Below are 26,266 nucleotides of genomic sequence, written 5' to 3'. Positions count from 1 at the left end.
CTCCAGAGCTGCCTTTGGAAACCGCAGCTAAGTGGTAGGAGATACGCTGGGATTAACAGGAATTAGCCACCCTTGCAGCATGAGCTTTTCCCCATATAGATGCCCAGTCATACACAAAGGGAAGCTAGTTAGACACCCTAAATGCAGGACTGCAGTGGGGGTCATTTCTTTTTTTTTTTAATGATCAGTGGTACCTTTATTTATGTTCAGGGAGGACTGGTAATCAGCAGATCAAAGATAAGGTGCTATCTTACATCCACTCTCCAGCACTTATTGTATTTTAACTGGATATGGTCATTTTGATAATTTAAATCAGTTTGACAGAGTTAGCATGAATAAATCACTCTGTAGTGAGGTCATTATTTTTACAGATATTATCCATCATCACCTATGCAGAGCAATTAGACTCCTATACACACATCAACGTGTACGTAATTGCACTCATGTTTGCTTAATGTACAGTGCCTAAGTAACCTGCAAATGTCTTCAATAATACATCAATGCCTCTGTATGTGACAACACAGTGTGACACATGAGAGAGGAGAGCGAAACCTTAGGACCTGCTCTGGACACCTCCAACAGGAGCAAAGGCTGCAAGGAAATAACCCCTTAGAGGAGAAACAATGCGTGTATGTGTATATGCATGGGGTTATCTAACCTTGTGTGCCCTGTAGCTCTGGCTGACTGTCACTTTGAGTTAGCTGTATAGGGACGTGGCTTTAACCACAGTCTGTTTACAAGCACACAAATAATGAACTGTATAATTTATGTATAACTGAGTCGATCAACAGACGCACCACATTTGGTTTAGAAAGAAATTGTACACTGACAATTTTAAATTGTTGTTACAGTGAAAACTAAAGATAAATTACACTCAATGAGTTTGAAGCGGAAATACACTCTTTGATCTGAGCTATCAACACAAAGGTTTGGCCATTTGAAGCTCTTAGTAAAAAGAGAGTATCCATTTGGCAAAAAGTGGACACCACCTAGGACTAATCTGTGACACTGATGAGTGGCTTAAAGTTTCAGTTTAACATTGGCTCAGAAAGACTGCTGGTCTACCAGCCAAGGTAATCTTCCTCAGTGGACACATCAAAGTCAAAAAGTACAATACTTTCACTCAGCATGCCTAACTAAGAAAATCCTGTGAAAGTGTGTGTTTTTTGCCAGCAAACAAACACCAAGAAAAGTATTACTGTCAGTATGATTTTTATCAATTCCATCTTTTGAACATAATTTATTCCGGATTTAGGTTTAGAAAAACTAGAAGCAACTCAAAAATCACAAGCCACATTTTCCAGATAAAAATCGAATGAGATCACTATAAATTGAAAAATTTTAGTGTCGAGCAGCTAATGGCAACATGACCTTTTCAAACCCTCAACAAACGCGAAAGTGCTCTTTACAGTTTTCTAAATTATAGCTGTATTTAAAAGCCATTTCTATATATTTTTTTTACTGACCTTTGGTGATGGATGGTGAACAAAGCAAGCAGACACTCAATATTGTATAGCAACAATGAGGCATAGATTTACACAAATGCGCACACACACACACACACAATATGTACAGGTAAACACAAGCATACAGTCCACTGTGTCGAGCCACTCCCAAAGTTTGCAAATAGGAAAACCCAAATGAAGCAGAGGTTTGCATTTTATTAAGATAAAGCTAAGCTTAAAAGATTTTAAGGCCAGAAAACACATGCAGTATAAGAAATTTGTTTTTAGATGTCAGAATTAGGAGCATATTTGGTGGCAAAAAAAACCAAATGAAAAGTCAACATGATACTTACTCTTTCCTAAGTGCATTTACATGCTTGGGTATCAGTTGTGGATGATGGCATAAGCAGACAAGCGTAAGGATGTTCCTCCTGTCAGCTCCAAGCTCCTCTGCTATGTATTATACATCAGGACGAAGGAACACAGCACTGCAGAGCATGCTGAAGAGATCAGGCTCGAGAAATTAGTTAAGTAATTGATTTTTAGCATGAAGGCGTCCAGTAGTCACCAGCAGATTATTCTGATAGTGTCATAAATTAGCCTGAAGAGAAGACAAGCCAAGCAACAACACCAGGGTGCACGGCCGACAGTGAAGGGGAGACAGGTGCAGCAGGCCGTGACTCCTCTGCAGGCTCTGCAGGCTCCCAGCATCGTTTAGCAGTGTCCCATTACACAGGCAGAGCCAGAGCCAGAGCCAGACTGAGAGTCCACCTCACAGCCTGCTGGACTCTGAGAACTGCTTCAGCCACATGAAGCAGCTTCAATACAATAAATCACCAACACAGTCATCTGCAGGGTTGTGAGCAGCACTGAACGTGTTTTACCATTTGTTCATTAGAAATATTATTTAGAAATAAATATTATCTTCCAACGCTAAACTAGCTCACATGTCAGTTTTGAACTTCCTGAATTTCTTGCAGGTACAGATTTAAGGGCATGAGGAAGCTCTGCAGACCGGAAGTCCGTGTCAAAGTTCCTTTTAAGCACATTATTAGCATGCTAACATGTTAGCTCCTGGTGGCTAAACTGCTAAAAGCTACATTACAACAACGTATCGATGCTGTGTTCAATTGTGCTTTTTTATTACTTACTTCAAATGCCCTTTTCGTATTATTATTATTATTATTATTATTTTACTTTTATGCAGTTGCCATTCCCATCACTATTAATTTCATTTGTGCTCGATAGAAGTCCCGAGCATTTGTCGCTAGCCTGCTGCTCCGGTCTCTGCTACCCAGCCAGCTAACTAGCTAAATCAGCTGTGAGAAGCCGCAGCGTGCATGCCCCTAATATATTACATCTCTCTCCTAACGAACGGTGCTGTGGTAGCTCATGTTGCTCCTCAGTAAATGCTCAGAACAAGTTCTTGCCGCACTTGCTTGCCGAAGGCAGCCATGTTTTTCAGAGCGCATTTTCACCGGAAGTCGGAAGTTATCGACCTCCGAGCTGCAAGAGAGATGCAGAATTAGCCCTGTTTGTACAAGTTAAACAGCCTAAACTCCGGTTGTGTGTCACCAACCGTTTTTTGTTTTTTGTTTTTGTAGCCCCCACTCTGCTGTTTGTAGTGGCGATTTAAAAATTTTTTGTGTTTGCACACCTGTTTACCTGGCTAACACCTGCTAGCCTGCAAGCGGCTAACAGACTGAAACAGCTAGAAAAAATTATCTTGATAAATGACTAATGAATAAGAAAGTCATCTCATGTCTGTAAAAAAAAACAAAAAAACTAATTGAGTTACATATTTGCCTTCCACTGTTTTCCATAGTTTGGTAATGATGTGTGAAGTAGGTTATTATTTCTTATCACTGTTTGTTTACATTAATAATACCTCACTGCATTTATCAGTGCACACAAACTGTAAAACTTTGCCTAATTGCATCTTTTAACAATCTCCTTGTGTTGTGGCAAAATGTGATTTCATGCAGCTATGACTTATTCTGCAAATTATTGATTCTGTTCAAACTGCCAGAAACTAATTGCTCCACCAGTCAGCCTTTTAATTTATCATACAGAAGAACAGATGGTGCCGAGATTGTTTTCCTTCACTCACAGGCATGTGTGTCAAAGAGCGAAAGACACTGAAGACAAAATCTAAAGATTATTACATCAGCTGATTCATCTAATTATTGTTGCACCAACACTATCCAGTATATTGAATACATGAAAAGAGTTCATAGTGGCATCTAGACCCTTAGTGTGACTTCATAATTTCAGGCAATAAAAAAATTGGCCATAGGTTGAGCTTGACTCTTTATAACTTGTGCACTTTTCCTCCTTTGGATGTTCTGTTATATAAAATATTAACTTGGTTTACCCTTAAAATGCTCTGCATTCGTCAAAATAATGTTTTTGGCATCATTGTGCATTTGATCAGGCTGTTAAAGTCACCTGCAGTACAGGGGAACATGACCCCATTTTGCCAGAAAGCATGTAATAGCAGGTTGAACTCTTGGGGAGCTCCATACCTGGAGGCCTCATATAGCTGAAATATTGATGGCAGCTTTTCAGCTCAGAATACCAAATATAAGTCTGCTCCTGTTCCACCGATCAGCTTTTTGCTTTTTCTCTCGAGACAGGCAATCATTCATTGTAACCTTAACCTTTTTTTTTTTTTTGGAGGGGGGGAAGTGTGTGATATGGGACATTGAGGCAACAGCGCATATATGTACAGCATTATAAATAGAGGTGCTGTTGAGGGCAAACTACTCTTGCAGTTGATGCCCGCACAGTATTTCAAAAGGAAAAGGAGAAGAATTAGAGAGCATCCTATGAAAACTCTATGAAATGTTTGACATGATCTCATTTCTCATTTTTAAATGAGAAACTACAATCAGTCCACTGCCATAAAACCTCATTGAACCTTGTTTGGTTTTAAGTCTCCTGTTTTTTCCCCTTAATAAATCTGGTGCCCAGTGATGTCTCTGTCCATGACAAACACAGTGTGAATCCACCTTCCCCCCCCGCCACATTGGTGACCCTCACACTGTCTGTCTGGGAGTGTCCCTGTATGATCAACGTGCTGTCTTCAAGTGTGGCTCCCTCAAGCACATCCTCTAGGCCTGGACAACTGCAGCAAAGCAACCTCATTTCCTGCTTCACTGCTTTACAAATGACTCCTGGAAGCTGAACCAAAAGCAGGAATGGAGATGCACTGATGGTCATAATAGCCGTACGATTAGAGCAGGCAAAGGTCCAGCTCAGTTTCAAGACATAGAAATAAAAATGATGGAGGATGTCATGAGATAAATGGATCTCTAAAAATCACTTACTTTGTTCTGTGTGATCTCTTTTTGTGGTAGGCAGCGATTATTGTTGGGATTCAGATCTTGGCAGAGAGTGAGTTCATTTTCAGATGAGTTTTTTTTTTTTTTTTTTGTAGGTGACAGTTTTCTGCTTCATCTTGGTGATTAACAGATTCTGTTGTTAGCCACAATACTGGCGTGGATTATGACATTGTGAACCGCTTACCTTTTACCTACACTACCTAATTTTTGATTCAATTCAAACATGCACATGTGTCAGGACCATCTTCTCTTTGTCTAATGCTTCATATGAAATATTGGATGAGAACCCATGGGCAGCACACAGCCAAATGTGTGACATCTTACATAAGCAGTTAATAGGCTTAATTTCCTGACAGGTAACCTACATACTGCTCTGCTGCACTCCGAGTCTCTCACCAACCGATGAGCTGCTTCATTCTCTACACTGGGGAGTGGAATTGTCCTCTCTTGACTCTGCACTGATGGTTCATCTCATCTTTTGAAGCACTCGTCCTAGTAAGATGGCTGCCTGATCAAATAATCCTTCTTGCATCCCGCATAGAACTGAACATTCCTTCCTACTTTGACAGTATTAAAATAAAGAATATCCAATGACTTTGTGGCTAGGATTTTTTTTCCATAATTAACATATAAACATATTTCCATAATTCCACAGCTTTTTGACAACTGCAATGCTTTCCTATTTTGTTGTGCACTAGCGAATGGAATCAAAATATTATTTAAGTGTCTAACACAACAACAAATCCACACATAAATATAAAATTAGAGGTAACGCAACTTAATTAAATGTCTTACCTGAAATTAAAGAAGATGTTTTCAGACATGTTTTCAGAGCTTCTCTGCTGACGGATAATTTGTGAAATGTTAGGATTCAGAGCAGTATAAGGGGTTTAGAGCAATTATGTTGTTCAACATGAAGTGGCACTAGAATGACAAGCAAGTCATTCAGCTTAGTCTCTTGCAGCCCACTCATTAAACTCTGCCTGCATTGTTATTACGAATATGTCTGAACTGTGCAACTAAGTGAATCTTCTTGATTCAGACAACAAATAAATCCACATTTTATATGAAAGTATAGCTAAACTTTGGGTCACAAAACTTTTTATATTACAGCCATTAAATCTTGGCCATTGCACTGCACAGAAAAAAAGAGTCTGTTTTTATAAGAGAGCATAAATATTTGATATTAAAGTGGATATGATTGGCAGTATTTTTACTGCATGGGTACTAGTGTGAAGGACAAGCAACAATTCATTAGTTTTGATTGATTCAATGAAGTATTGATTAACACACTCGCTCACTGTTTGTGCATGTGTGCACATGTGGGAATCAATATCATTGGCACTGCAGCAAGCAGACTCTGCAGATTAATTCCTGTTTATAAGGTTAATTCTAGTCTGAATTAGATTGACTAGGTAAAATTTTTGTTTCGTTTTCCTTATTGTATCCTGTGAACCCAGGATACATTGTGCATTCAGGGTTGTGGACAGTTTCAACTCCTCTTTTAGTTGCCTTTTTGTCATACAAACGGTGTGTCCATGTCCCTTTCTTCCCCTGTACTAATCACGTGGTGATCCTCGAAAGCACTGAGTGGAATAATGGCACAGTGCCCGACACAATCAGGCGAAATCAGAGATCACTTCAAGGAGATTCGAGGAGGGACGGTCTGATTGTTGATGCCTCTGTGATGCAGATCAGTGGATGGCTGGCTGGGTCCGCAGCATCAGAGTTGACTCCGTCTGTGAGAAATGATTGAATAAGGCTACTGATGAGGCTATTGTGGTCGTAGGTACGTGGCGTGAAAGCCTGACAGGCCCATTGGCTGGCATGAAAGACTGGCTGCCATTGTAGAAAACCACTGGGCCGTGACTTCCTCAGCTGTGGTATATAGCATATCATGAACCTCTTGAATGAGTATTGGGACTGTGCCGTTGATAGAAATATCATTAGGATATTATTGGCACGACCATGCACAAAGCTCCACCTCTTCTCAGCCTAACTGACAGCCTAGCTCATTATAACATGCATTTTTAGGAATTTATTGCTGCTTTAGTAGAAGCATGAAAAGATAGAACATCATTTGTATTCTCATCCACAGTTTGTTGATAACCTATTTAAAGTAAAAAAAGCCTTGAGCCACATGGATAATCTAATCGTGGAAACAGGAGTATTTTAGGAGCTGTGCTGTGCATGTGGTGTTGATGAATTTGTTGGGAGTTGTGTGATGTGAGTCAAGTGAATGACAGCATGTTTATAGCTGCCTTTGACAAACAAAACATGAATTGTCATTTAGATCTCAGCGCACGTCTTCTTTGAGAAATGTATATTCAACATTACAGATGTTAATTCAACCTGCTGGAGACAAACGACGTCCAATTCGAGGTGAACTCTTTCTGTTGTAATGTATAAATTAGATTAACTGCCACTACACTGAAGAAAAATGAAATCCAATTTCATTTAGTTAGTTGATTGGAGGCTGATCCCTTTATTTTATGCTTTGAGCTAAATGCTATCATTGGCATGCTAATATGCCCACAGCCTACAAATGCCTACAAAATAAAATTAAAAACTAAAAAACATCCACGGCCCAAGTAGGAATGTGAGCAAATGTTTAGTCAAAGTAGTTCTTTAGTATAAACTTATGTTTCTCGATGCAGAACTAGCTTTGGCAGCACGAGTATGTGTGACTGACTGAGTCCTGTCTGCTCTCGGAAGACTTTTCAAGTAATGCACATCAGTTTTGCTTCATTTGGAAATGGAACTTCCGTTCAGATGTTTGTGTTTTTCTCAATCTTTCTTTATTAACAAATACAAATATTAGAGGCAGAATCACTTCTATCACAGTGTCTCCACTTGAAACTGGGCGAAAACAGTTTACACATCAATAGTAATGTGAACAAACAAAGAACATGAAAGCATATGTGTATATATTTAAAAATAAATACTAAAAACAATAAAGATAAAATAAAGTCAAATAAATGACAAAAAAAAAAAAAAAAGGGACGTGAGTCAGTTTACATTTTCTGGTGTCTGACCAACAGGAAAATTCACTTGATGTTCTTATTGTCAATTTTTAGATTTAACACTTTTCAAGGAGTCAGAAAGTATGAAAAGCTCTTTCAAAAAGCTTGAGAAATTTGAAATGAATTTGCCCTCATGCACAAAATACTTGTGTACTAATACAAGTAATATGGCATTATTCAGCAGAAATCCCAATTTTGAGTCTTTCAAGACCAACTTTAATATTATCGCTAACATTCATGTTAGCATCAGTGGCTATGTTAGCATGATAACATTCGCTAATTACCATTAAATACTGAGTCCAGCTGAAGCAGTTAAAAAAAGGTTTGATGGGCTAAAAAACCTTAAATAATCTTGCAGAGTTATAAACCATCCAAGTATAGCAGACATATGCTAAATATGTGCACAGAAAACACAATGTATGATGGGCCAACAACAGCATATTACCACATCTGCCCACTCTCCTACCATCTCACGAGTCCAGTGTTCAGGATGTGTCTCATCAGTGACTCATCCTCAGTTTGTCCTCTTCCCGAGTGGAGAAGAGTTGTATAACCTGATGATGCAAATGTCCTCTTGTTCTTCTGTAGTCATTTCCTTATCCTCAGTCTGTTATTCGGGCTGTCTGCATCCTAACAAAACTACATTTGGCATTTTCAGGCTAAAAGCCAATAAAAGTCACACCTACATGAAAAAAGGTTTTACTTTTGAGTTTTACTTTCCATGTTCATCAGATTCAGCAGCTGAGATCCACCAGCATGCAAACACACACACACACACACACACAGACCGCACATGCAAGTCACACATAGTTGGACCAAAAATCTAATAACACAAACCACACCTCTGATTTTTTACAAAATCTCGTTACGTGTAATGCTATTGTGTTAAACAATGGGTGAACCTAGCGTGTGGGAAAACAACAGACTGATTCATTGACAAACACAGCACTGTGTAATTAACAGCTGTTAACATAACAGAGGTCAAATAGGACAGAATACAAAGAAAAGACCATCTTGCACTAATCTGACTGAATCCTCTTTTCCGAAATAAAACACGACACTAGACAATGCTATCAGATTATTTGCAGGGACAGTGAGTAGCACGATATCTGCATCATACTGCAAAACATGTCTTCCGCTCCAAGCTCTCAAATCTGCCCTTCCTTCCACTTACACTTTTTTATTAGCCACATAAGAGAAGAAACACAGGATGAGTATTTAGGATGACTCATGTACTTGGGCCTTGGGCCATACTGAAACGTGACCGACAAAATCCCCAAATCCATGCAAATGCACAGAAACATATTATGATGCATCCACATTCTGAGTTGTGTGTCTCGCTAAATCCAGTCTCCTCCAAATGGTTTTTCCTTTTTTCTTTCCTTTTCGGGCCAAAGATGCCTGGTTTGCTCTGCGTCATTGGACGAAGAACCAACGGGAATTGAGGGTGGGGTTGGGGTTCCTTCATGCTGTCAGCTTGCGTATTCTTCTACGTCATGTGTCCATAACAATGCATTCATGACTGTAGTTGCTACACACTCTCTCTTTCTTAGCAGGGAGAGAGAATCTGCACATTCATAGATGGATGCTTGTGCAGTTCTGATGTTAGATTTAAATTTTTATTTTTTATTTTTACTGTCTTCAGACATTAACATGCTGCTACCACAATATACAGTTGGTCAAATATTGCCATTTACAGCCTACAACATATGTCCATTTATCATTCTGTGCTGTTTCATCTCCCATGAGTCACTCTGAGGACACCCAGGAGGGGAGTTACAAACATAAAGGAATCAGTGCCTCTGACCCTGAAAATAGAGGTCAGTACCTTTACATATTTCCCCCAGTGCAAAGAGACAAGGCTGCAGAAGCGCCGGCCAGCGCACAGAAACAGATCAGCTCTAGTGAAGCAGCTCAGCTCCAGTTAAATTACTGAATCAGACTCGATTATTGCATCGTTAACGCACGCCTAATATTTTGTGGCTGAGCGCAGCCATCTTGTTTCACCAAGAGTGAAATCACAGTCGAGGCAAATCATGACTATGGCAGCATGATGTCCCCACCCTGCCTCCACCCTCAGTGGTGATATCAGGGGTGGGGGGGCTGCCATTGCCTGAATGTGCCCAGTGTGATGAGAAGGTGAGAAGGGAGCTGTGTGTGTGTGTGTCTGGGGGGGGTTTATAGGGTCCTGTTTGCTGGATTCCCCCAGAATAAATTCTGGCCCCCACCCCACCCCCGCTGTGCGCTATTAAGCTTGCGTGACTATTATCCAGCATCCCCCAGTAAGTTCTTATCAGTGGCAGCCAGATGGAGAGCACGCCAGCAATACCTTAAGACTTGTTGATGAAGCAGCGCTGCCAGAAAGGCTGTCATTGTGGAGGGCTTCTTTGGCATCAGATTAGAATCTTTGCTCTTTTTTTTTCCCTTCTCGATTTTATAATTGCCAAGAAAAAGTCTAATTAACGGCTATTATTTCCTTTGCTGGATTTATTTGCCACCCTGGACAGCTGTTTTGTCTAGCAACGCTTATTTAAGCATGTTTTTCAATCCCTGTCTTTGTTTTAGGTGTATTTAAAGGCCAAAATAAAAGTCATCCTGCACTGTAGTAGATGCTTATTGTCATTCACCCATTAGACTGAATCTAATCAGCTGTCGTGGAGCAAACTGTGCATTGAGGGGTGTTTGCATGATGTGTCATGTGGCAAACAATAGATCATGACAAGAGTGTACTGGATATAACACTGTCCTCTAGTGCTTCTCACCACGAGCAACCCTGCTGTTATCCAGTGGTTTCATGCACGAAATAAGGCAGAGGATGAGACACTGAGTCAGGGAGAAGAAGAAAGTGTGCCTGTCTGTTTTCTCAGAAGAAGGCTGATGATCATAAAGACTATGATTGCATGTTGTTGACTGCTCCACCAGTCATCACATGTCACTGCAGAAAAAAGGACAAGAATAGGCATCCTGCAGTGCGCAGACTCTGCCCCCTGCCTCATTTTCTACCACAGGGGGAAATACCCACAATGCACCACTGGGTGTTTTTGTATCGAACTGGCATCGCGCTGGTGCTCTGACCCACTTTTTCATCAGTGAGTGGGTTATTTTTGAGGTTTAATTTGCAGGAGGAATAAGGGCAAATGAAAGAATGAACAATCTCTCTCTCACACACACACACACCTGGACAAAATGTCTGTTTCTTGGGAAATTCAAATCTGTCTCAGCACCTGTCAGGGGTGTTTCTGTGCAGAAAAGAGCTGGTGATGCACGTGTGTCCAAATACAAGACAGAGCACGACTAACTCTGGTAAGTGCTGGTATGCTGTCAAGATGTCGCTTTGTCTGCAAGATGTGAACCAACTTAAGTGCCAGAGATGACTCAGAGCTTCACTACTAAACTTTAAGTTAACACTATTATTTGCTCTCAAAATACAAACTGGTAAAAAGGAAAAAAAGGATAAAACTAATAGAGGTCTGAAACAGGAGTATTTCATTTCTTGCTGAGAGTTGTGCGTGTGCAACATATGAAGATAATCAAAAAAGTAGGGACAAAATGTTGGACCGTCAAGTTGGCTTTTCAGTTCTCTCCCCTGGAGGTACGGATATATTTTACTTAACTATACTAACAATTCTTTGGTATCAGTTTAGCTCATGACAGGAAACTATAATCTGGCTCTGTCCAAAGATAAAACCTCTTTCACTGAACTGCTGAACCTGCAAAAACTAATTACAGTTGTTGAATTAAGCAGTTATTGTAAGCAAATCTCTTTTAATATAGAAATATTAAAGTAGCATCAGTCCTGTTATCGAGCTACAGCTCAGTCCCAATTTAATATAGCAGAACAATAATAAGACATGCTGGAGAACAAAACATCTGCTTCTTAAATGCAGCTTAAAATTAACACAAATGGCATGACACATCATTAAAATCTGCCAACGCACAACAAGATAAAAGAAATGCCAACACAAGCTGAGCACTGTTACTCGTTACTAATTGTGAAAAAGTGACATTACACTCACTGTTTTTCAGGCCAAACACTATGTTCCCCAGAGAGCATTTAAATCAATTGCTCAAACCCGAGCTCTTTCGCTCCATTACAGGCCTTGTAATCTTTTTGTCTGAGGCATTTATTATGCAGCAGGTCTGGCACACGCTGCCAGTATAACAAAGCATAACCCAATTCCATTTGAACTCACCTGTGCAAACACGTTTTACTTGCACCATTAAAAGGTTGACTGGTGGTTATTACAAGCTTCTCTCTGAGAACGTCCAGATGCTCTTTTTGTCAAGGTCAGAATCAAAGCTGGACATGGAGGAGGAGGAGGAGGAGGAGGAAGGGGGGGGTGAATTTTTGTGCCCATCAGGCACTTGGAGCCTCTGCAATGATGCGGCACCTGCAACCAGGAAAGGCACAAAATGGAGTCCCAGCTGGCCCCACACCAGTGAGAGTCAAAAGGCCGGGGGAGGAGGAGAGAATGCTTCAGGCTCGATTAGCTCCACATCCTATCTCCATCTTCGGCTCTGAGCTTCATCACCCTAAGTCATTAGCACCAAATTCACAGCTGCCACTCTGGAGTATAAGCAGGTGGGGGCTGCATTTTATTTCCTTATTTAGAAACATGCTGTACAACAAGGTTGGTGTGTAAAAATTAAAAAGTCAATAACCTCCTGTACCTTACTCCTCTTCTCCTGCAGTCTTTGCATCTTCACGTTATGCTCAGCTGACAGGAGAGCAAAACTGACATGGCATGCATCAGTAGGGGGGGAAGAGATGAGAGCCGGCAGAGATACACCCACTGCTTTCTACCGCAGACCAGCGAGCACCTGTCCCCTCTGGCTGTGAACAGGCAGCGAACTTTATGTTGTTAACGGTCGCCTCTGGTGGCATGAACTGTTTCTACACTCCCCCAAACGCTCTGCCACCTTCCTCGCCAGCATCATGGGATAATTTGGGTAAATAAATGAGACAAAAAGGGATGGAAAAGAGATGGGTACGTGATAGGTAACGAGAAATGACTGAATGAGTTCATAACAGAAGGGGGGGGGTGCAGTGGACAGGAAGACTGGGATGTGAGCCTGAGCGATAAGCAGATAGCTGGCATGTGAATGGCGAGTGACAGTGACAGAGTCCCATGCAAAGATAAACAGCCTCGGTGCGGCCCCTGTAATGGCTGCGCACAAGTGATTTGTCACTCCATGTGAAAAGCAAACAGCAGGGAAGGCAATGAAAACACTTTGCACTGACACCTACCATTGCCCAAGGATGTCTTACTGAGCCTTCCCATCCGTCTACACAACTGCTGCTGCCCACTTGTCCAGTCGATATATAAAAAATACATTTATTGTACCATTGAAGGGCCTTTCAGGGCCTAACCCTAACCCTAACCTGCACTCCTCATCTGAAAGCTTAATTCAGTAGCTCTATTGAAAGCCTCGTCGTGTTTCAGGAAATTTTCAAAAATCCTGCAGTAAAAACAAAAGAAACTTTTTAAAAAATTTTTCCTTTGTTGTTGGATTGGGAACATTGATTTTGCAATGATGGCAGTTTTTAAACATCCCATTCAGTGTTTTCAACTAAATTATCTTTTTATATTAATATAAAGTAAAACAGCTAATGACAGAAATTCTGTATTGACTATCCACCATTTTAGATCCAATGAGACCAGCAGTGATTTGTAAAAATTATGCAATGTGCAAGCACTGCCATCTGGTGGTTTTATTCAAACACTACACACACATCTGCTCTTTAAGAAAAATTATGAATTAAAAAAAATCCAATTTTGAAAGCAGTTGTTAATAAATTCCTATGGTTAACAAGTACAAAAAATACACCCTAAATGTGTAATTGTGAATATTAAAATGTATATATGAAAAATTATCGGTCTTTCTGAACACAAATCAACATCAAGAAATGTCACAATGCTCCATGAGAACACTGATATCCAGCTGGTCAGACTGAGGGAACAACAAAAAAGAAGAACATTATTTTACACCTCCATAAAAGTGAAATATCATCAACCTATTAAAATGCTTTCTGTGGCGCCACCCAGCTGCTGCATGTGAGAATGCAGCACCCTCGGCCTTTTCCCTGAGATGGGCAAAAGCTCGCCGTTGGCTTTCATCTCGTCTATTCTCCTGGACAGGTCAGCGTCGCTGTCGATGACTAAGGTGCACCTTTGGGCGTAGCTCACCAGAGTCTCTTCTCCTTGGCGAAACGTGCCCACCAAGGGGACCATGTCTTTGCCGGCGAGGTGGAGCTCGGCAATCGACGCTGTGTTTGCGATGGTGTTGCGGTCGATTCCGAGGTGGCGAAACGCTTCGCTCATGCTCTTCTTCTTGATGAAGGCAGACAGGACCTGCTTGTAGCGGTGGATGACGTACTGGACTCCTGTGGCTGATGGGAAGAAAGGAAGGGAAAGGAACGTTCCAGTAGAACCTAAAAGAGATGGTGATGGCTGTTTTGTGTGACGTGGGCAAAGATTACCTCTCTTTCTGCTGTAGTCTTTCCCTCTCTTTGACCGTTTCTTGTCCTTGTGGTGTCTCCGCCTCTTGTGTTCACTTGAGGCCGCAGATACTTCAGATGAGTCTGAGGCCTCAGATCCGCTGTCGCCGCTGTCGGAGGAACTCGAAGAAGCTCTTTCTCTCTTCCGGGATTTATTTTCAGAGTGCTGAACTTTGCTGGGTTTGCTCGCTGTGTGGTCAAGGAAAATAAGAGTAATTGACAAAAATGGATTCAAGAGGCCACTAACTGTAAACGGCAGGGCCAACACTTCAGGCGCTGACCTTCAGTCACTGGACTGGGTGAAGCAAACGTCGGCATGGTGCGACTGCTTGTCAGATTTTCGATCTGGCTCCTCAGAAACTTGCGGTCCTGCATCAGGTCCTCCACCTGTCTCTCCAGTGCAGCGATGCGCTCCTGTTTGCTCTCCAGCATACACTGTAGCTTAGTGATAGTCAGCAGCACTCTTGGGGGGAGACTTTCTATATGTGAAGCAGCTAGACAAAAGGGCAGACACATTACATCGCACAGGTCATGTTGTTCTCTGTAGTTTTGAACATCACTCACCTGACATGGCACTGCTGGGTGTGTTGTCTTGAACGGCATCCGTCGAAGAGCCCGATTGAAAATTGTCCCACTTGAAGATGCGGAGGTCATCCTGCTCCTGCTTCAGCCAGGCCGGGGAGCTGAGCCTGTCCTTGGTCCTCACGGAGCTGGAGTCGATCTCAACGCAGGGGGAGTAACCTGACGGTTCCTGCTGCCACACAGACATCTCCTCCAGCCTGGGAAAGGACAGGAAGCTTGTGGTGACGGGTCATCGCACACAGAAATGGTCTCTCCTGAAGGGACAAAGGTTTTCCATGCTGTTGACACGCTCAGGACTGCCGCTCCCTTTTAATGGAGAGAAAAAGCTTTCCATTATTGTTAACTCCTTTATCGACTGCTTGCAAATACACATTTAAGTGTAACCAAAGGTTTGAACCAACTCCTCCTCTGGGGAGTCACACTCAGTTGGCATAGTTGGTTTTGAAATTTGTCTAATAAAGCCTTCCTTTGCCAACAAGTTGGCGCGAGTTGACTCACTGCATTATCCATAAATGAAGTGGCTTCATTAAGTAAAAGGCAGTGACTCCGCCCCCCGTCCTCCATGTTTTTCCACAGGTTATCTCCGTGGCTCTAAGCACCCCCTCACTGCTCTGCTGAAGGGCACCGGAAATGCAACATGTCTGTCATTGTCTGTAAAGTTCGCCGTCACCTGCTGGCAGCAAGGAAACGTGAACTGAAGCAGTCTCCATAGCAACAGGACATAGATCTTGTAATTATGAGATCTCTATCTAGTGGTTAAGAGATGTTAAAAGATAAAGATGCTACAATTATGAGATCTTTTTGGAAACATAAGCTGCTACATCAAAATTACAAGACACAGAAACCACATCAATAGATGTGGTTGTTTTTCTTCAGTGTACGCGACACGCTCCTTCACGAAATGGTTCAATAATGAACTAAAGCATGACTCATTGTGCTTTAATGCATGAATGACATTCATGTAAAATTGAATTTATTGCATGAATTGCTGCATCTTGTCACTTGAATTCCAAACAATGACACTGAAATATTAAAAGCAGTATCACTTCATATAATTATTTAATCAACTGACCATGAAGTCAGTGACTGTATGTATGGTGAAAGCAGCTGAACGACTTATTCACAATAACTTTGATGACATGAAATAAATGCACAATTTATTCTTTATAAATAAAAGAACTGGAGGCAGTTTGTCCTCATTATAACATATCACAGCTCGTAGTTATGAGAACTGGTGTTGAGCCCATATTCTTCGGACGCTCGCTGTTTTTCCACAAATGTGGTAATCACAACCTTTTTTTTTTTTTTTGTGATCAAAGCTAAGGCCGAAAATCCTCACAAAACACAATCTGACATACAGTATATATTTTGGATTGCCTTCTATGTGTGAAGCAGCTGTGCTGGTTTGGCTGTTCCTGGAGAAACAGAGCAGGGGAGGTTTGTAATTCTGAGGCTCTCTTCTTATAAGCATGAGATACGGAGTACAAAATACATGAGACAAAATACATCATTAAATCAATAAGCCTTCAATTTCTCTTCTTGGTTGCTGAAATTGGCTTTCATTCTTTAAAACCATCACCAGTTTTACAGAGAAACCTGCTATTTCTGACATTCTGAGCCTTTTATTTAAAGACGTAGTTTCTAAAATTACACACTACTTATTTATTTACGCAGTAATCTGCAGCAAGCAATCAGCAAACTAATATTCATTAAAACAAAGTGTATTAATAATTCTTCATCCAATGAATGTGCTAATTAAAACTTTAATCTGGCTAAATTAACTGGCTTTAGTCTATATGAGTTTCTGCATGGAACAAGTTTATCACTCCATGTAAGAGATTCTTCATCAATTATGGAAAATGCATGTATAAATATATCAACATCCCCTCATGCATACACAAATACAAGAACAAGGCATCAATCAATGCAGGAGATTAGGTATTTTCATAATTAGAATAAATTTACCTCTATTCAGCATTACGCAACGACATACACAGACCAAAGTCTGACTCCTCGTCTGCTGGATACCATTTTCAATGTGGCCCTTTTTTCAGCGAATTATTGAAGATTAATCACTGATCAATAATCACTTCTGCCTCTACCTTCCAACGGGGGATCCAAAAATTTTAGTGACCTAATGAGCCTGAGCACTTACAGCGGTGAAGGTTTGGGAAACAGAGAGAAACAGTTTCTTAAGTAATGGATAACTAATATTTTTCCTGCATGAACCAACGCAGGAATCATCAGCCTGCTTTGAGTTTATGCAGATAGTTAAAGCTAATGGCTCACTGCTATTTGCCATTAAATGAATAGTAATTAAGGTTTAACTGAGTTAGTAATGTTTAATGTTTAAACAGCCTCCCCGAAGGCAGAACTTCATTCAAATATGAAGCAATCTTTCTTCCCACACGGAGTTAGGTGGTGACACGTATCTGTTCATTATTAAATGAAGTGTACATTGAAGAACATTATATCATTTTATATTGAATTTTCTCATCTTAACAGCGTTATATTTAAGTTTGTGTCCGCTAGTCGAACCAAAATCAAGACGTCAGCTTGGATCCCTGCAGCATTACAACAGTTTGTACAAAATTATAGATAAAGTATCAAGAAAATAATCTTAATCAACTAATTATCATCATCATGAGTGACAGGTTCATCGGGGAATTACATAAACTGTGGAAGGCAGGTGCTTCATACCTGGATGGAGGAGTTCAACATTCAGAAGGAAAACAGCGTTTTGCTCATGTTTGTTGTAGGAAGTGGACATCAGAGCTTTATTTATAGTTTCCATGGAGACCATGATGGTGATGGGACTCTCCTCTTGTACATGTGCATGCTGCAGGAACCCAACTCAAGCAAAGGAGTGTGTGCTGCAGTGATTAATCTGCTCCCAGCACCTGTCATAAGGGGCTGACAGGAGGAGTACTCTCATGTCAGTGAGATTTGACTTGTTTCAGTCACAACGAATGGCGTAAAATAATAATAACAATAATAAAGTGCAATCATTCAACACCAAAGTCAGCAGACCTACATCCATCACTAATGATTAACTGTGGCAGTGTAACCTTATTTTAATTAATAATAATTTCTTAAAAAAAAAAAAAGAAAAAAAAAAGAAAAAGAAAAGCACATGAGTTATGATTCAGATAAAACAGTCAATAAATAAAAAGCTCAGATGTTTAGGGACCAAACATTTCTCCTTGCAGGGCTGTTAATTAGCTCCCACCAAGATGGACGCTAATGACTGCAATTAACAGCAAAAAGGGGGAAATGAGCAACAAAGCCGACGAACAACCGACCTTCAGGAGAGTCCAGCGAGACGGACGGACGCCGCTGAAGTTGGCGCGTTTGTGCAGCTGGAAGCTGAAAGCTCACTCGTCCAGAATCGTCCTGTTCTTCATTAAAATCAACAGAAAAGGCTGAAGGAGGTCCAGAATACACGGCAGGCATGTCTGCAGCACCACGGTGCCTTCAGGTGCTCGGAGGAAAGTCGTAAAACGAAACACTGCCTCCTTTTACCGTCCCATGGCACTGTGGTGCTTCAATGTGATTGTGGATAAATATATTTTTAAAGCCTTGAGCTGTTGCCCATCCATTACTTTGGAATTAATTTAACAAAATGAAAAAAGAGAGGAAGAAATAATCAACTAAACAACCTTCAATTAACTGAGGAAGAAAAATATAGCAAATTATGCAATCTCTGTTAAAAATATAAAAATAATCCCTCTCCAGGTCTGAAGAGGTGCTTCAGTGGGAAACTGATGATGTTGGACTACACTGTTGTGTTAAAGAAAAGTTTAACACCAGCACAATATCAACAACAGTTGGAGATCCTGAGCTTGTTCATTATTTTATGTTAAATAACTATTTCACCAAATTATTTTAAATTTCTCTTATTGTTCTCATGTAGTGCTTTTCCAGGAGAAAAGTACGGCTACAAATGATCTGTTTGATTGTCGACTTCAAAATGTAATTAACGTTTTAATTCCTCACCCAACATGCCCTGGTCTTTGCTCAACGACTCAAATAATCAATCACTTCAAGTGAGCAGCACAAGTTCAACAGCAAGGGGACCCCAAATGGAGCCACAACTTAAACTCTAGCTGTGATTTGTTTTTCATTAGGTACGTGAATGCAGCAGAAAGAAAAGGTAATCAATTTAAAGGATGCGTTTCCTCTCACAGACAAGCATTTCCTCTCACCTTCCTTTGGAGTTTTGCTCAAACTCACTGACAGCCGCAGTTTTGCACAGTAACACCACTGTGTTAAAAACAGTCAGAGACATGCTGATGTTGCACGATAACTTTATTTGCAGTGTTAAACTAAAGTTCTTTGGCTATTGAGAGACAAATGACATTTCCACAACCTGAGCCGACGTCAGATGTGCTACACTTCACAGGACTGCCTGCTCGGCTTGTTGCCAAATGTTAGCCACATTAACAATGTGAACAAATCTGAGCTGCCTTATAGAGACACACGAATGAGACAGATGTTGGACGTTCAGCTCACCTAAACATCATGATCAGATTTCCTGTCATATACCTACTGGCCTGCTTTAAACTACATAACTCTATATATATTAATATAGATTAATATATTAGCACTCTATTGGATTAGCCATAAAATACAAAAAAAATACATAACAAGGTGTGGTGTATTTGGGTTTGTCAAGTTTTTTTTTTAAGTTGTATTGAATAAAAAAATGGATCATCGTAAATCAACAATAAGAAACTGATGAAATATGATAATCTCTTATGTGAATGAGCTGTGATGACAATGTGGAGAATCCACTCACATGACATTGCATAGCCCTCATGACATCAAGCGAATATTCCTTCGTTACAAACGTTCACATTGCTTCTTCTTTTAAAGCAGAAACTTCAAGCCACTTGGAGTGATTGCATTAGTTTTAACAGCCAGTGAGATCAGGGCACGGAAGGTGAAAGATAACTATAATAAAAAATATTAATATTAATATTAAAATGATTGTGGGGACAGGGAAAAAAGATTTAGAGAATTACGATAGTAATGATATAACATGTTGTCTCGTGGCGTTAGTAGATCCAGCAGCAGGACACACTTTTTTTATTTTTTATTTTTTTTGGCCAGTGTTCATAACGTGATTATCAAGTCGAGAACTGCCCGATCACATCGCTGCATGTGAAATATTTCCAGTGTGACCACACTTTGAACATCGGAAATGTTTGGTGCTTGTTTCCAGTGACTGAAAATTACTAGCCACTGCGTACGGCTAATGCTGGTAAAGGTTTTAAGGACTGACGTTAAAAACAGACTAAGAAAGGGGCAGTGTTCGACTGTTTCACACACCGGTAAGCCCTCCACAAGGGAGTCCAGTTCAATGTCTGTGGGGAGGAAAAAAAAAAGTTTAAAAAGTGAGCCACCAACATTTACAGTATCTCAGATTGGGGATGACATGAGACAGGTTAGTTCTTTCATCACTTCCACCCTCCAGCTCCCTACATAATGCCACATGGACAGACCGAGTGGTGTTAGTTGGTTAGACAGAAAACAGACGCAGCCTTGTTTCCGTCCTCCCGCCTGCCTCGCCAACCTTTAGTGGCAGATGGCAACAAGCAGACGTTTAAAGTCACCGCTGCACTCGTCCTTGATGGCGTCCTTCAGAGACACATCGTACTTCTCCAGGTACATGTCTTTGATGGTCTCCAAATCAAACTGTTGGTAAAATGGAGTAAAAACATTAGGAGACTGAAAATTTAAAAAACAATATAAAAAAAAAAAAAGGCCTCAGGTTTTGCATTTAGATTCCAGCAGAATAAAAATAAAAATGGAGGATATGGACTGTGATTCATTGTAACTCAGCTTTCTGTGTGGACATCTGATTAACTCTTTTCACAGTGTTGTTTTTCACTGAATAAGTCGTCAATAAGTAAATCCATTTAACTCTATCTGCCCTAAAGCCCCCTGTCTTCATCCTTCTTGTGTGTTAAACTCCAAGAAATTAAAGGTGCTGCTGGTCATTTGTTTGTGCTGCTAAACAGGTTTTCTTTCTGGGAGCAGATTATGATGATTGTTGCTTTTTGACAGTGGATTGGACTTTATGTTACTAAAGAGAAGAAATGGCTGAGGCTGTTAAGTTAGCATGCTAACTTCAATGGAAGGAAAGATGCAATAAGGTTTGACTTTAACATTTGCTCTTCAAAAACAAAGGAATAAATTTTACTTTAGCTTGCAATAGCAATGAAATAACAGCCGTTCCAAAAACCGTTCTAATAGCTCCTAAAATTATGGACATCACCGCCTGACGCTCTAAAATCTGTTGCAGAAAACAGCAGGAGTGTGCTTGCACCAGTGATAGAGCTTTAAATTATTAAAAAATGTACCTCAGAGCGACACACAATGATTCGTATCAAGGTGTCCTCGTCAGTGCCGGCTCCTTTCATGGCCTTGTTCAGACGCCGGGCGAAGTAGAGCTGAGGATTCTTAGCAACTCTTACTGTGTGGAGGGAGGAGAGGGTTTCTTTAAGTCTGTACCGAACCTCATGTTCTTCCACCATCAGCCGCTTTTCTCCCGTAAAACTGATTCAAGTTTCATTATCTTTTTTTTTTTTTTTTACTTTTACAGGACGATATGTGTTAGTTAATTTAAATAATTGTATGATTTGGCTGAATTTTAACATTTAAAACTTTCAACTTTCATACTAACCAAGAGCAATGTAGCATTTCCTCAATGTCCCAGAAGTCTCGCTCTCAATGGCATCCAGGATTTCAGTTCCAGAGAGCTGTGGAGACGGCAGTGACTTAAAGCACACTTGTGATTTGTGACTGCACATTAAGGTGATTTGATGGACATTTCATTTCTCTGACTATCCTGAGTTTCCCCGGGACTTTAAAGTACGAGTATGTCTCTCCATCTATGTGAGGACCCGCACTTAGACCAGGCTCGTGTAAGGAAACACCCCCTGAGCAGTTCCCATGCCAGCTGAATGTAATATGTCCCGGCCGTATAAAGTGACACACAGGTTGGATCACCAACCTGCTCGTATATCTTGAAGGTGGCCTGGAGCTGCAGGTAATTTCTGGAAGCCAGAATGTAGCTGAAGGTGGATTCGTCTGTGCCAAAACGACCCTCGCCGGCCTGCAACACAGACAATTATTATTTCTTTTCAATTTCAGAATGAACGGCTCTGCTTTGAGACTATGGTGATGATTTATCTCAGAGGAATGCAGCACCTCAAACAGGGCGATGGCGTCCTGTTCAGCCAAGTCCTCATCCACATCGTAGGTCTCATCCCTGTTACCCTGAAAGAAGTAGATTGAGACGGTTTGGCCTTTCTGTGTGACTCGAGCAACTGTATCTGGCCTGTGTGTGTGTGTGTGTGTGTGTGTGTGTGTGTGTGTTTATAGGGCATACTTGGGCACAGTGAGAGTGAGCTCAATTTCAGTCCAGGGACAGATGGGAGGACTTTAGTTACGCAAGCAGAGTAAAAGCACGAGGCCGCTCACCTGCAAAAGCGCCATGAGGAGGTTTCTAACGTCGCCGCTTGTGTCTCCCTCGATATCTGCATCAAGATCACGTTCGTGCACTGAAAGGGGAAAAGGATCACAGTTTGTTATGCGTTTCCTCATTTAAAGTGGACTGAAATCTGAAGTCCACCTTTAGATATTCATATAAAAGTTGGTCACATTCAGGGCATCCTGCTCTAAATTTTTAATGGGGAGCATCTACTCTCCTTTCTGTTAATACATTTCCAAGTGTGGCCTGTTTTCTGAAAGTCCAGCACATTTTAGTTTAATGAGATCTGCATGTATGTTGATGGATTGCTGTCTGCATGAAAAAGATTTTTGAGCCTTGCCATAAATCCTGGTTGTCCAGCAGGTCATCTGTCATTCACCCTCCCTACTTTATGACCCGTTTCCATCTAAATGGGGAGATAAATGAATCACTTCGTATTGCGGAAGACTTCGCACAAGAGAGTGAGACTATAAACTAATTCAGAAAACATTTATTGAGCTAATAAATTAATTTAGAAGTAGGACAACGTTTCCATACACTTCAATATTATTTAAAATATCTTTTTGAAAACCTTGATGGTTGTTATTTAAAATGCAGGTTTAGGGCACTGTACATTCATTTTTATATTCAGTCTGTGGGTGATAATAGTGATTAAACCAGAGAGCAGAGTTCACAAACAAGAATTAGACCAAAGATGTAATTAAAAATAATGCGGCTGGAAGAAGTGAACTGGATTCACACGCACACATTTATCTAGTAAACAGTAATTCAGCAGTTGGCATCAAAAGCTGCTTGAGCTACAGATTACCAAAAAGGCAGCTAACTCGTACCGCGGCTAGCTGTGTTAGCAGTAAGTTTCTGAAATAATGGAGGAACATGAGTAATTTAAAGAGAGGATGGAAAATCAGGTTTTAAGTGGAAACATGTGGATGTTGCTGGTAAATATAACGAGCAGCACTGTCATCATGGTGAGGAGGAAATTACAGCAGGACGTCCTCTGACTAAACAAAGTGTGACTTAAGAGACAGAAATAGTGACCCTCTGAACTTCCTTCAGAGTTTATGATACGAGGCATTTAGCAACGTGTAAGGAACATCAGTATCTCAAAATAAAACTTCTGGTGTCCTTTCAGTTTTACTGCTTACCCTGAAAGTAGCATTCCTTGAACATGGCGACGTCCTGTTGAAAATATTTCAAATAAAACACGTTTGAGTTTAGAATTCGTTGAATTTCTGTTTAGTTTTGTTGTTTTGTTGTTTTTTTTCCACGTCCACTCACAGCGTTGGTGGCGGTGCAGAGGATTTCCACCAGGACGTCTTCATCAGTGCCCGCTCCCTTCATGGCCCTCCTCAGCTCCTTCACAGCGTAGATGACGGGCGGGTCCAGCATGGCGAGGATGGCCTTCTCGAAATTTCCCGACAGCTCACTCTTCAACACGTCCACCAACTCCTGTCACAGAGAAACCCAGTTCAAGTGCGACTGGTTGAAATCAGACATTTCACAGCTGAGGTACAATTAAAAATTGATCTGCGTTGGTGAGCGGCACTTACATCATCATACTTCTCAAAGTAGGCCTGTTTGATTTCCTGCCGCTGAGCTGAACTGCGGTTCGCCAGGATCTCAATAATGGCCTTCTCATCCGTTCCTGAAAAGGAAAGAAAAAAAACAGATGCGGCACAAGAACAAGCAAAGTTCTTTGCAAAAGTAGAACTTGGGAGGACGATGCCAACTCACCCAGCCCTTTGCAGGCTTTGCGGATGGCCTTGATGTCAGCTATGACATCAAAATCCTCAAAGGGCACAATCGTAGGCTGGCGACACAAAAGAAGAGCGTCTCGTATCAAACTGAGATTACATAACAACATAAAACCCAATCCTTTTTTTTTTTTATTTTGAGGACATGAAGTTGAGGGGAATTCACAGCAGCGATGCAGGAGCAGCTGGCAGATGGGGGAGGGGAGATCTCCTGTACAATGCTTTGGTTGAGGAATTCAAAGGGGGGGGGGGGGCGCGAGAAGTCTTTAAACAAACTGAGTGGGGGCCGTATAGATGCCAGCAGTAATCAAAGAGCGGTTCAGTGCTCAGCTGGGTTTTAAAAGGTCTCCATATCAGAAATACACCAACTTCAGCATCCTGACTGCACCCATCAAAGCTCATACAGACCTCTTTGTTTTCTAATCATTTCCACTTTGATTTAATCTCTCAATGCAGACTTATCTGCCATATTTGAGTAACATGAAGCATTAACATGCTCCTGAAGCGAAACCCTCAAAACATGAAGACTCAAGAAGGCAGAGAAACGGACTGAAGTGGAGGAAAGAGTGATGTGAAACAGAAATGTGCGCTCATCCACAGCAGCAGACGTTTCTCTCCGCAGAGGAGTGGCTCTTTCCTCTGCGTAAAACCAGCCAGACGCTCATTTAAAGAAACACCAAACATTCACAAAAAGCCGGATTTCTTCAGCAGCAGCAGCAGCAGGACGGGGGGTTTTCAGGTTTGGTGGACTTTCGGTTGATTTGAATGTATATACACAAATACAAAATACAACGTCGATCCTGTCAGGAGAGACTAAATTTAATCTGCTTCAGCGGTCTGAGATGATCGCTGATAGTTTCCATTCCGATCAGCTGATTGTAGAGATTTATTTTTTTATTCCACAGAGTCAGCTGTTTGTTTCTTACCTGGCAGTTTCCCATAATCGTGCAGCTGAAGGTCTCTCTCTGTCCGATTTTGGCTTCGGGCTTTTGTTTTTCTGGACGTTTGTCCTCCTCAGATTTTAACTGCGGCCCCAGAAAGACCTGCCGGAACCAGCGCGTGACGTCACCGCGGACCGCTGCGTCGGCGGCGGGGTTAACCATTTACATCCGGTCACTGTTCGAATGACGTCACCGATCATCAGCGCCAACCTTTGACCTTTGTCATGTCCCCACTTCAGATAAAATGTTATGTTTATTTTTTTTATTTTTATTTTTTTATAAATATGTGCATGATCTTTTTTTTTCATTTATCTGCAACCACAAACAAAAATCTTTGTTTTGCCCTGATGATAATAAATATTTGAATAAATTACTTATTATTAATATAATTATTAATATATCAAATGCGTGTATCAGTATTGATACTGATACAGTAAGGAGAGTAGATGCTCCCCATTAATTAGTATCGGTGACTGTAATTTAATAAATTCAGGAATATATAATATTATACCACCGTTTAGGCTACATTGTCATATTAATAGGAAAAAAAAATCTAGTTGAGTAAAAGGCAACAGATTGGCACAAAAGAAGCTCCAGGAAGCTCAGTTCTTCAACCAGATGACTGATGACTAAGCCATAAATTTTAGAAATCCTCATTTTTAAAAGTTATGGTTGAGCAGGATGTCCAATGGCCTCGTGTTGCAGGAATTGTGTAATATTGCCGGCCATGACCTTTGACCTTCCTGTAGAAATGGGGAAATGTTTGCGCTGTTGTTTCTCACATTGCTTTCAGGAAGCGAAAGTAGTGAAAGTAGTGAAGTATGACTTTCAAAGACTCAGCTGCTCGACTAAATGAAAAATCCTGAGATGTTGACGAGTGCATTTAAAATGAGGAGGAAACAGGAGACAAAGAATCAAATATATTTTGAGCTGGCTGCAAAACCTGCTGTACAGAAGACTGAACCAGACAGAAACAGAGTTCTCCACGGTAGTTTAGTGCTCCACGGTATAATTACCAACTTTGGCAGCCTACGCTCTAAACATCAGCATTTCAACTTTCCCTAGATTATAGTTATTCTGTCACTGAGGAGGGAAGCTGCTGCTGCCCTCCACAATAAGGCCCTGAGAGATTCTGAGGTAAACTGGTCCGATGAAGAGATCGCTAACATCACGCTAGCGG

General features: G+C 41.0%; 2 protein-coding genes across 2 annotated transcripts; both read right to left on the bottom strand.

The window, feature by feature from the left end:
* Window positions 1–13,823: 13,823 nt before the first annotated feature.
* LOC115061338 (coiled-coil domain-containing protein 106-like) lies at window positions 13,824–15,396 on the bottom strand. Its single transcript, XM_029529649.1, has 5 exons — window positions 15,392–15,396; window positions 14,876–15,090; window positions 14,593–14,805; window positions 14,294–14,500; window positions 13,824–14,203 (listed from the first exon to the last, which is right to left on the bottom strand). Exons 1-5 carry the CDS (start codon window positions 15,394–15,396, stop codon window positions 13,824–13,826), a joined length of 1,020 nt encoding a protein of 339 aa, XP_029385509.1.
* Window positions 15,397–19,183: 3,787 nt separating this feature from the next.
* Window positions 19,184–25,209, bottom strand: anxa13 (annexin A13). Its single transcript, XM_029529015.1, has 11 exons — window positions 25,072–25,209; window positions 24,126–24,201; window positions 23,942–24,036; window positions 23,670–23,840; window positions 23,537–23,570; window positions 22,382–22,461; window positions 22,109–22,177; window positions 21,912–22,013; window positions 21,582–21,657; window positions 21,259–21,371; window positions 19,184–20,590 (listed from the first exon to the last, which is right to left on the bottom strand). The coding sequence occupies exons 1-11, from the start codon at window positions 25,084–25,086 to the stop codon at window positions 20,471–20,473; spliced, it is 951 nt and encodes a 316-aa protein (XP_029384875.1). The 5' UTR covers window positions 25,087–25,209; the 3' UTR covers window positions 19,184–20,470.
* Window positions 25,210–26,266: the final 1,057 nt, after the last annotated feature.

Source organism: Echeneis naucrates, chromosome 20 (assembly GCF_900963305.1).
Source record: "Echeneis naucrates chromosome 20, fEcheNa1.1, whole genome shotgun sequence".
Taxonomy (NCBI): Eukaryota; Metazoa; Chordata; class Actinopteri; order Carangiformes; family Echeneidae; genus Echeneis; species Echeneis naucrates.
Note: the sequence above shows the minus strand (reverse complement) of the source record. Positions and strands in the feature narration are given on the sequence as shown.